The sequence below is a fragment of the Cannabis sativa genome, chromosome 3, assembly GCF_029168945.1.
Source record: "Cannabis sativa cultivar Pink pepper isolate KNU-18-1 chromosome 3, ASM2916894v1, whole genome shotgun sequence".
Lineage (NCBI taxonomy): Eukaryota > Viridiplantae > Streptophyta > Magnoliopsida > Rosales > Cannabaceae > Cannabis > Cannabis sativa.
Window position 1 is genome coordinate 4,644,270 of NC_083603.1, and position 13,318 is coordinate 4,657,587.

The window sequence follows — 13,318 nt, forward strand, 5'->3', positions numbered from 1 at the left end:
CATACAAGTAGGAGATTTCTAAGATTGAGGATTTATATCAATTGGGAATAGAATTTCGGGATTATAATCATAAGCATCATTTAATTTCTTAAGAGAAAATATAATGACATGAAATGATTTATAGACCATTCATCCAATGATATATTATGGAGCTAATTCGAAATGAATAAGCGAAGAGGAATTAGGATAATTTCGATTATAAATAAGAATCCAACGATGCTTCGATTAGCGAAAGTCAAAGTAATCTTATTTATACAATCTTCTTGTTTCATATCGTAAAATACTAGTCTAAGGTGTCATCAATTGATGAACAGCTAGATGTCGCATATATAATATTTATCTTTCGAGATCTTACACTATTATGTATGTCTAATGGTGAAAATCCATTAGGGATTTATCTCATTAGGAAAACAAACATGTTAGACCAACAATGAAGATTCGAAATTAAACTACAACTTAATAACAGAAAATAACATGGTTCAATATAAATTCATACACAATTCAGAAATTATAAGCATATAGCAAGTAGGAATGACAAGTGAAAATACTAAAACTTACAATCCTAAATAATTTCCAAGGTTTTTCAACAAACTGATACAGTGTCCCGTTTAGGCGAGAGTCAAAGCATCATCCAATGAATAGAGTTGTCAGCTCATCTAAAATGATAACCATTCTAGCAACCTTTTATTCGATCAAGACTGGAATTCAGCGTTGTCCCGTTTAGGCGAGAGTCAAGGCAATTCTATCTTATGAGCTTCCACCATTGTTTCATAATTTGCAAGTCAAGTATGGTCGCCACCATTAGGGTGATCCATACCATACAAAACACTTACAAACTACTTATCATGCGAGGTTAAACGGTGCGAAATTGCTAATGAACGTTCCTCCATTAGGGAGGATTACTCACTAAAACAAACGCGTTGTAAAATCCACAATGGAGATCGAATGTCTCTTGATAATAAAGCTCATTATTTAAAAAGAGTTGTATTTTCTTTTATTCTCTTTATTTATTCTATTTATTTTAAATATATATTTATTTAATTAAAATTTCCAATTTAGAATGAAAAATTCTAAATATAAATTTTAATTTAATATTTATAAATTTTACTTAGATGGATATGAAAATAACATGAATTATTTCCATCTTAGTAATAATTTCCAATAAATATTTAGAAAAAAATATTTAAGTTGTTACAAAATTAATTTAAATTAATTTACAACTCAAATTTAATTTTCTATAAATATATATTGCATTTCGAAAAATTAAAGTATTTAAGAATACAATTTTCGAAAAATGCATGTTAAAATAAAAAATAAATCTTGGAAATATTATTCTAATTTAATGTTGGCCCAAAATTAATTAATAAAATTAATTTACAACAAAAAATATAATTTTCCTATTTAATTAAATATATAAGAAAAATTTCAAATATTTAAGTATGATGATGAAAATCAACTTAAATATTAATTTTCTATTTAATTAAATACACTAGAAAAATACTTCAAGCAAAAATATCATCTATCTAGATTTTTCTTTGACTAATTAATTCAATTTCTAATAATATACTTTAATTCAATTTATTTTAAATTAATCAATAAATGAAAAAATCATTGATTTAAGTTGATCCAAGAATTAATTAAAATAAATAATTAATTTACAACTTAATCTATTTTTCAAGATAAAATTCGAAATTCTAGCATTTAAGAAATGCAATTTCGAAAATTGATTAATGAAATAAAGAAAAAATATATTTTGAAAATTATTTAAATTTAGTTGAAAAAATAAATTTCAACTAAAAATAATTTTCTATTTAATTAAATGTCATGAAAAAGAAATATTTAAATATGATGATAAAAATCAACTTAGATATTTAATTTTCAAATTAATTAAATGTATTAAATTCAAGAAATAAATAATTAAGTGTAGAGAAGGCTTAATTATTAATCTCTAGTTTAATACTAGGAAAAAATATACTTAAAATAAATTGTACCAAAATTAATTATTTAAATAATTAATTTCACAATGTATAATATTTTCCTATTTAATATTAGAAATAATAAGTAGTCTAGAAATAACTATCTAGAAATATCTTATTTGCCTAAGTATCTTTTCCACAAAATTTGAAAAAATATCTAATTTAAGTTGTATTAGAAAAAATCTAGAACTTAAATATTTTTCAAATTTAAATTTAATTAAATATCAAAAATTAAGTTGTAACCACTTAATTTGAAAATATTCCATTTTAAGTTAATATTCGAAAAGATATTAACTTAAAAAATATCTAAATAATCTTAATAACCAATGCCTAAAATTCCTCAACTTAATTTTGAAATTTTGAATTCAAAAGATATTCAGATTTAAGTTGGTTAGTTGAAGATAACTAAATATCAACTTAAATAGGAATATTTAATGAAAAATTTAAATTAAGTTCCAGAAAGAATCTAGATGGTTATAATTCTATATTTAATTAAATACAAGAAAATACATATAGTTTAGCTTAGAATAAAAAATAATTCTTTAAACTATATTTTTCTTAAATTAATTTCAAAATAAATGAAATTAATTATGTTGCTAATCAATTTTAATTAGGTTAAACTAGTGTAATTAACCTAGTACAGTCATTCAAATCAGGCAAATGGGCCTTCACAATTGGGGTGGTTTGTGTGAGGGGGTGCTGGGTTCAGTATGTCGTACCCACTTCTATGGCTCCCAACTCTCACACAAGGCCCAAAAGAGAGGAATTTAACCTTAATAAGAACAACTGTTATTAATTGAATAGGCCCAAAAACTAAATGGGCCTAAATAAATTCTATCAAAAACTATGATAATTTATTTTAGCAACATTAACCTATATGCATCTATAATAAAATTAAACACATAGGCTCACACAGGCACACTTTGGATGGGTCCTATCATGTTGCTAGGTCATACACAGATGAAAGAAGATTGTAAATTATACCTGTTACAAATTATTATCTTGACCAAGGGAGCCATCAGATCATAAGATCTGGCAAAAAGTAACCATGGCTATTTCCAATCAAGTAATAATAGGTTTTGAAAACTTACACATAAGCTAAAACACATACTCCTGCAACAAGGTTAGTTGGATAGTTGGATGTAGGATTTATTTAATTTTAAATTAAATATTTAATTTCGAAATATTATTAAAATGGATTTTCGAAAAAAATTTCGAAAATTAATTATATATTTAAATTTAAAATTAAACCTACAATTTTGAAAAATTAGGTTTGAACCAACCTAAATATCATTTCAAAAATTTGCTAACTACTTTTAAATTTTAAATATTACTTTATAAATAAAAATTAAATAAAAAATTAGAAAAGATAAATAAATATCTTTTTCAAATTTTAAATGTAATTTAAATAAATAAAATAACAAAATTTAAAAAATTAGCAAAATATCTTATATCTATTTAAAATTACATGATTATAAATATCTTATTTTAAATTTAAATATGGTTAAAATATCTAAAAAGATTTAATTAAAAAATCTTAAAAGATAAGATATTTTTTTTAAAAAAAATATCTTAAAAGATATTATAAATATCTTTAAAAGATATTATAAATATCTTAAAAGATAAGATATTTTTAAATATCTTAAAAGATATTATAAATATCTTAAAAGATATTATAAATATCTTAAAATATCTGACCTTAAATTTAAAAAAAAATATAATCAAATTTAAAAATAAGATAGATTTTTAAGCAAAAAGATAAATACTAATTCTATTCAAATTCAAATTACACTAATATCTTGAATTAAATTAAAAAAAATTTAAATTAATTCAAAATGATAATTAGAATTGAAAGGAATAGTAATAGTATAAATACAAAACTATACAAAAAATTGGAAGTTAATTCCATGAAAAAGCATGAAAAATTGAAGAAAAACAAAAAAATTCGAAACTGTACGGACAGATTTGCGATCGCAGGAAAAAATCAGCACAACCCCGATTTGTTTTTTTAAATCTTCAAAAAATCATAACTAATTCAAATAAAATCCAAATTAAGTTCTGTAAAAGGCTAACTTGCTTAATTTTTTCCATACTATCCAATAAAAATAATTCCAGAGATGAAATCGCAATTATTTTTCACGAAAATTTCACAAACATCAATCAATCATCAAATAACACTCAATACAACATGATACCATCCAAAGAACATACAAACAATCGTTTTAAAGTCCAAATTTCTTACAAGTAAATCAATTACCATGGCTCTGAGGCCAGTTATTGGAAATTATTTTACCAGGATCTTAGATCTACTCACAAGTATGTTGATTAACACCCTAAATATGAACTTTCTAAAACGATAAATTAAACACATATAAAGTTTAAGAAACCTTACATTGGGCGCAGCGGAATATAATGACTCCTTCCGTTCAGATATCTAGCCCTTGATTCCTTTCTGTAGCAGAGCATTATCAATATCTGAACCTGGATCTCTTTCTCTGAATCTTTGATGCTGAAACTCCTTTGCTGATGATCTTTCTTCACGATCTTCCTCACTATGATTGAGGTATCACTTGATGTGTGTGGGCACTACTCATACACTAAGGATTTCGAAATATTGAAGAAGAAGAGAGAGAGTGGTCAGCTAAAGATAGGGAGAGAGAAGGCTCAGTTTTTCTGAATAGAAAAAGTCAGAAGAAAAGTGTGTAATTTTCCTGAAGCCTTCACTATCTATTTATAGCATTCCACTAGGGTTTGATTTGAATTATTTGTCATTAAAATAATGAAAAAATCAGTTTAAATTTCCTACAAAAGTGGCTGGCCCTACACTTAGTGGATTGGGCCTTGCTTTTTGCAATTTTGCAATTTTAACACCTTTTGTATCTGATTTTCTCAAAAATGCCAATTTCCTAATTCAACCATTTAAATGCCAATTCTAACTATTTAATAACTATAAATAATTATTAAATAATATTGTCATTTATCATATTTATTAATTGAACCATACAAAGTATCATAATTAACAAATATGCCCCTATAAACTCTTTCTTTACAATTTCGCCCTTACTTAGTGAAAAAATTCACAAATAGACATAGTCTAATTTGAGAATTATAATTGATTAATCAAAACCAATTACATGAGTCTTACAAGCAATATTATCTCAACTAGTGGGGGGACCATGGGTCTATATAACCGAGCTTCCAATAAGTAGATCAAGAATTTAGCACTAAAATTCACTAACTTATTAATTCTTCGTTGAATCCACGCATAGAACTTAGAATTGCACTCTCAGTATATAGAATGCTCTATATGTTCCACAATATAGACACATCATTAGTTATCCATTGTTATAATCCTAATTTGATCAATGATCCTCTATATGAATGATCTACACTGTAAAGGGATTCAATTACCGTTACACCCTACAATGTATTTATTCCTTAAAACACTTGACCCTGTATAAATGATATTTCAGCTTATGTGAAATGAGTACTCCACCATTTATGTTCGTTTGGTCAAGCTCGAAGGAGATCATCCTTTGCTTACTATTCGCCGCATGTAAGCTATAGATTCCATGTTTATGATAGCGCTCCCACTCAATTGCACTACCGTGTTCCCAAAATGTACGTATCACCCTGACCTAAAAGTAGGCTTAACTAACAAATCAAAGAACACGAATAGCCTTTCAAGATTGAGCCTAATCATATCAGGATTAAGATCATTTGATCTAGGATCAACTAGGCGATATTGACTTGAATAGATATTACGGTAAGTTTAATAAATCTAAATCAAAGTTCAATATCGGTCCCTTCCGATGCATACTCCATGCATCCAACCTGAGCTTTACTTTAACCAATGTTCTGGAAAGAACATAGTATTTCTCCAAATACAAGTAAACTCTTGTTGTAGATTATCATATCAGTAAAACCCTGTGTCTGATAAATCTAGGAAACTTTATTCACATAGTCATGTTTACTTTCCAATGTGTTGACGGCACAATAAACAGGATCAAGTATGTGAAAAGGGTTTCAGATGAATTTATACATTATGTACATATAATCATGAAATAAATCATGTGAACCATGCAACATTAAATGTTATTTCTGATCTATATTAATAAGTAAATCTGATTATATTGAAATGAGTTTTATTTAGGGCATAAAACCCAACACTATCCCCATCCCATCCCCACTTATTCTCCATCGAGGACAAGGTGGGGAATCCCCTAATGTAAAAATAAATTTTATTTTAAAATTTTAAATGTATAAATTTTTAAATTGTATAAAAATTAAAATATTAGACATTATTTATTATTCAATATACTAACTATTATACAAAAACAAAACTTCAAAATTATAAAAATAATACTAATGTACTAAAAAAAATACAAACACATATTATAAAATATAAAATATTAATAAAAAGATAATTAATAAATTAAACGGATTTTCGTCGGGCGAAAAGTGTCCTTCCTGTCCCTGTTCCGTTTAACATTCAGGGACAAAAAATGATCCATGTCCCTGTTCCGTTCCTTATTTAGACGGGGAATTCTCGCCTCATTAAGGGCGGATAGGGACCCCATCCCCATGAAAAAAATGTGCATCCCTAGTTTCATGTATCTTTGTGTGACTAAGTTGTTTTTTTGTCATTAATGTAATTTAATTTTGTGTTAAACGGTTAGTAAATTACCAAATTGGGCATGAATTCCTCAATTTCAGTTTGGGCTTCTTAGACCACAACCCAATAGCCTCAGGCCCATCCCAGTGCACCTAACTAAAAGGCCCAGCTCATCATTTAGATTCATACCACCCTTTTTCATTCATAGCACCTTTTATTATGTTTTTCTTTTTAATCTATCAAATATATATATAATTCGAATTTTTAATATGTTATTGTAATTAAATATAATAAAAACAGAAGTTTCTTGGATGCTAACACTAGTATTTTCTAATTATTATTATTTACTTTAACATTATTTCTGTGTATATAGATATATGTGAGAATGTATTTAATTCTGAATTTGAAATTGTGTATAGTTATTAATACAAGGTGATCACTCCAACATTTTTCATTTTTTTCAGATTATAAGTTAATTTCATGAACCTGGGTTACATTTTGTATTGGACAAACACACACATATATGTATTTACTAGTGGTTGAAAGCTCATACAGAAAGTAGTAAAGCCCAAATATCTATTCTAAATTTATAGACAAACCACAAGATAATACATTAAGAATAATGTATTGATTCATTCGTATACAAGAAACACATACATACATAATTAGAAAAACTCATGATCATGATGGCTCTGCTGATATTTTTGGTGCCTCAATTCTAACTAAATCATCTAATAGGTACCTTAATCCAACCATTAGCAAAACCAATGGCTAAGATTACAAAAGGAGTTGACATACCAAATATGATAATATAAGGAAGTGGGGTTTTCATAGGATTTTCTCCTTCTCTTTCTCCTGCTGTTTGCCAATACCTACAAATTAATTTGACCAATATGAATCTAAGATACAATCAACAAAGTGGGAATAATATTATAAGCTTTAGTTTTTACTTACTGTTCAGGCTCTTGTTCTCTAGTTATAAATTTCTTCTTTCCTCCTTTCTTGATATCTTCATCTCCACTACCTTAATTAAAACCATAATCTAAGCAATTTTTTCACATGGAATTTGTTATAGAAATAAAACCCATATAGTAAAATTTTGTACCTAGTTCTGCATGGATTTTGAAACGATTTGCTCTCTTCTTTGGTGAAATTGCTGAGTGAGGAAGAGGAGAGAGTAGTGATGAGAAGGATTGAAGTGGGAGTTTGATGGTGGGTGTAGAAGAGAGGGCCAAGGTGGTTGCCATGATTGTGGTATTTGAGCTTTTTGTTTGGTCATGCCTTGATTGACCATGCCATATAAATATATATATGTATGTTGTTTGTGGTGGTAGTGTAGTGATATGGAGTATTAAACCTTATCTATATGGCATATGACATATATACCCCAAGTTACCTATTTTCTCTCTTATATTTTTGTGGTGCCAAATGCTGATTGGATGAATACATAATGCTATATTACTAAACTATTTTTTATTGGGATAATTACCTAAGATATTATTATTTTTTAAAAAAAAAAAAATTATATTTTTACATTTAAAGATTTTTTTTTTACATTTTTACCCTTTTTTTTATAGAATTAACACAAAAATAACAAGAAAACTACATTAAAGTAACATGAAAATAACATCAAAACAATAATAAAAAATAAAATACAGACAACAAAAAATCAACTTAAATTAACAAGAGTACAACATAAAAAGACTGTATTTTCTGTAAATAAAATAAAAAAAAAATTGTATAAATATTTAAATTTCCGTAAAACCGTATTTTTGTAATTTGTTTGTTATTTTTGTGTATTTGAAAAATAATCCCTTTATTTTATCTATATTGGTTGTATTAAACTTTTGATAAATTTCATTGTTACTAACATTGACAATATTTGCTTTGTTTTGTACATAATATTATAGGATCAAGCAAATGAAAATTGGTGGATTGAATATGGAAAACCAGGTATTCAAATTAGGTTTTGGCCCGAACGCATATTTAGTGCTCTAAATATAAATTTAGCTTCGTACATGGAATGGAGTGGAGAGGCATACAGTCTGCTAGGACAACCTAATCTGGAAATAGGTAACGGGTTCCTTACAATAGGAGATCAAATAAAAGATTCATTTATTGAACAAATGACAACCATTGATGAATCTCATAAACACATTATTTTTTATAATATTCAGTGATGCAAAAAAATTGTACAGTGTTGATGATTGAAAATAAGAAGTGGTTATGGTCATATTATGTCTTTTAGAGATCTAAATATAGGCCAATGATCTTATTTCAATTTCATTTTTTTACTCTAAAACTCAAATTAAATTTGTATTATGTGCCAACATATCAATAATAAGTTAAAAAATTTCTTAATTTGAATAAAGTGAATATATATATTTTTTTTTTTGTGAGAGATTGCTATATTGTTGTTTATGGAATCACATCTTAATATGGTTCATATTTTATTAATTAATATGCATAGCTATCATAATTTTTTATAGTGATATGATATTTATCATAAAGTTTCCAGTAAAATGATCATTTTGATAATTTTTTAATAAATATTGTTATTAAGTGAAATATTGAATTATACCAATAATAATGTAGTATCATTTATGATGTGAAATGAATTTATTAGACACAATTTTTTGATATTATTTTTTACACTATTTTTAAATTAAATCAATTCAAGGGCACAAAAACAGATTTGATGATCCATTTCATGTTTAGTACATTTACAGTGTGTATTAGAATTATTTTGCCACAAAGATCAAAACTTGATTTATGGGAGTTGGGAGCCGATAATACCATATCCAAACTTTGTTCTTCTGTACAATTTGTTGAGATAATTACATAATGTACTATTTTTTTGTAAAAAAAATATATTTTCATGTTTAATTTTTTTTTTTTTATAAAATTAGCACAAAAATAACAAAAAAAACTAAATAACCTCATCATGTATATTTTTTAATCACTGGATTGTTAGTTGCAGACAATGCAAAGAACACCATATCATAACCTCATCATGTTTTTGGATCACCGTTTACTGATTCCAAACTGTATATTTTAGATAAATTTTCAAAAATAATATTTTTTATATTTTATTTACAAAAATATATATTTAAAGTTTTAAAATTACAAAACTATATTGTTATACCCGAAATTCGGCTACCATTTCAATAGAAAACACGTGACAAATTGGGAAGAATATGGATCAATGCGTGTAACGGTAATTATATTTAATGGAATAACTCATTAAATGCGAAACTTGCTGATCATAATGTCTTATGCGAGATAAAGATATACAAACGGTTGCCTCATGCATTAACGAGAAATCATACTACATTGGATGCACAAGGCGAGACATCAACCTCGTTACGCCTGGGTAGACGTAAGCGAGGCATAATAACAATGAAAATACTTAGCGTATAATATGAAGTAGGGCATTTTACAATTTTGTATACATTATTTTAATTAATTACAAAATATGTGCAAAAAAACTTATTATCATTTTCTCATACACTTTTATATATAATTAAAAACTTTTTTTCAATTTTTATTATAATATATATATATATGGTAATAATTATTGATTAGTATATATATGGTAATATTGGTTATGTTTATTTTTATGTTTACAATTATAATAAACATACTAATAATATAAAACATTTTATATATGTGTTTATTGGCTATGTTTATTTTTATGTTTACAATTATAATAAACATACTAATAATATAAAATATTTTTTATATATGTATTTATATTATTTTCTATTAATTAAACATACTAATTTAATAAACAAAATAATAATATTCACATAAGTTTATTATATCACTCTACGTGTGTTATGTTTATTTTTTTAGTAATTTTTTAGAAAATAAATAATATATATAAAAAAAATTGTTTATCTTTATCTTTTTCTTTATTTATTAATTGTGTCGTGTTTATTTTTTTAATTAAATAATTTTTGGAATTTATAAAGTTATGTTTGTTTATTTATTTTTTGATGTAAGAATTATACTTCAATAAAAAACTTGTTCACTAACTCATTAGAAAATAATCAATATATAGAAACAATAGAAAGAAAATATACTTATTTTAGTATAGTATAAATTGACTATGTCTATTTTTATGTTTACAATTATAATAAACATACTAATAATATAAAATACTTTGTATATATATGTTTATTTTGTTTTCTATTTATTAAACATACTACTTTAATAAACAAAACAATAATATTCACATATGTTTATTATATCACTCTACGTGTCATGTTTATTTTTAGTAATTTTAAGTATTGATTTATATTTATATACATTAATGTTTATAATTTTGATATTGTATTTTATTAAAAAAAATCTTATTAAATTATAATAATTCATACTAAAATAGATAATAAACATTTATCTTTTAATAAAAAAATATTTAACTTGTTTATTTTTATAAAACCGTTTAATTAATTTTACGAAATTGTTTATTTTGAGGTTTAATAAACATATTAAAAATGTATGGTTTCATGTAATAAGTTTTCAAAATGTATAAATTTTTAAAATAATTTTTTTTTGCACATTTTTTGTAATTATTTTATTTTTGTTGTACATTTATGAAAAAAGCCCTATGAAGTATACAAACTAAGTATAATAGTCGGGTGAACCCAAGCAACTAATAGCGAGGCGCCTATCTCGCTATATGAAGGCATGCCCTTGGTACTTTCACCAATCAGCTTCAGACATCTTTCAATGAGTTTTATAGTCTTGACGAGTTAGTTCTCTCGAGCAGAAGCTGACATTCAAATGATGTTAATTGTCGAAGTATCCCTTGTCACTAAGAACTACGATTGTCAAGTGAAGAAGTGACGAGGTGTACATTATCAACCTCAGAGAGATAGGGGAAAAGCTCTAGCTCGCTATCAAGGTCATTGGTACTGAGTTTCTGTCGAGACATCCCAGAATGTTATGATTTAAAATGTGTTTAATACACGATTATCTTGACCCAGTAAAAGTGGACTAATCATAGTTGTGTGATATTCAAATATTAACTATATTTATATTACGTGATATGTAATCAGACCCCACGATTTCAGGAGATAATCGTTGTAAAGATACCAACCCTGTACTTAACTACCTGACTATGTAATTATAAATAGAGGCAACTTAGACTGAAAAAGGGACGAAAATTCATAAGAGAAAAGCCCTAGAACTGTATCAAAAATCTAATAAGATTGACTCGTGGACTATGCCGAATTTTAACTACAAAACCACGTAAAAAACCTTTGTGCTCATACTTTTTTCTTTACTATTTTTATTTTTCTGTGCAAGTTTATCATTATTTAGGCTCAAATGTGGTTAACGAAAATCTGCATTAACATATATTTTACTCAACAAAAAGTAAAATAAAAAAAAAACTAAAAAACAATCAGAAATCAACCTCACGACAACTATAAATCAACTATAAAGTGTAAAAATAAAATTTTTTCTTGATGTATTTTTATAAATTTTTTTTTAGTTTTTTCCATATTTTAACTTGAACCACATATCTAAAATTGAGAAGCAAAAAAAAAACAAAATCAAACCATATTTTTAAGCATAATATCTCAACATTTAATGATGCATATTGTGTATATATATATATGTATATCACTTTAATCAAAATTTTCACACCTCTAAGTCTATAATTTCATCATTTAGCAAAGCATTAGCATTAAAATACTAAATTTGTCTTATATAATCTCCACAAAATAAAATAAATTCTTAGAAAAATTAAAGATGGAACCATATTTGATTATGATTTTGCAGTAATCAATTTCAAATTATAAATTATATTTATCTTTTTCCTTTTTTTAATTCGTGTGAGTATTTAATATTTATTTGAAAATGAAATTAACAATATATATATATATATATATATATATATATATTTGCAATATTTATATACCACCGTTGGTTTTTCTTACAAGAACATAAGTAGAATGAAATTAATCAATCAAAAGTAGAATGAAATGAACAATAGAAATTACTATTTTTTTAAAAAAAATATATATAAAATTAGTAAGTAAATTGGATAGTTTTTACAGTATTTTTTGGTTTTTATTTTTAGTATTTTCTTACAATTATGGTTTATACTTTAATTAGAAAATAAATATATTGAATTAAAATTAATTAAACCAATAATATATTTAATTTAAAATAAATTGAATATCAACGCAACAAGCGTTTACATACCAACAAAAAATCAAATATATATCAAATATATATAAGATTAAATAATATAAAAGATTTTATTATAATACCATAATTAGTTTTATATGATTTTAGTTGATATATTCAATTAATACTTTTTTTTAAATGTAAACATACATAAATATACATACCTTATATTAAAAGAAAACAATTAATTAATAGTTTATTATCTCTTTTTTTTTTAGAATAAAAAACAGAGTTTCTTCTTTAGTAAATGTATTTTAGAGAGTTTTCACATGGTCAAATTATGGTATTGTCGAAAACTTGTGTGAATTATGCTATGACTTAAGAAATTAAAAAAAAAAAAAAATTATAAATGTAAACTTGTGTTTAAAAATGGTGTTTTCCTATAGTCCTTTTCTCAAAAAAAAAAAAATGGTGTTTTCCTCTTAAAAAAAGAAAAAAAAGATTGGCTGTCATTATTTATTGTCTAAAAAACAAGCTTATTTGATTTGGTATTTTTTTTTTTTTTTATTATTAACCTTTCTAGTAT

General features: G+C 25.0%; 1 protein-coding gene across 1 annotated transcript; it reads right to left on the reverse strand.

Moving 5' to 3' along the window:
• Positions 1-7,150: 7,150 nt before the first annotated feature.
• On the reverse strand, positions 7,151-7,918 carry LOC115708897 (uncharacterized). The gene is made up of 3 exons (XM_030636920.2): positions 7,697-7,918; positions 7,546-7,615; positions 7,151-7,463 (listed from the first exon to the last, which is right to left on the reverse strand). Exons 1-3 carry the CDS (start codon positions 7,836-7,838, stop codon positions 7,319-7,321), a joined length of 357 nt encoding a protein of 118 aa, XP_030492780.1. The 5' UTR covers positions 7,839-7,918; the 3' UTR covers positions 7,151-7,318.
• Positions 7,919-13,318: the final 5,400 nt, after the last annotated feature.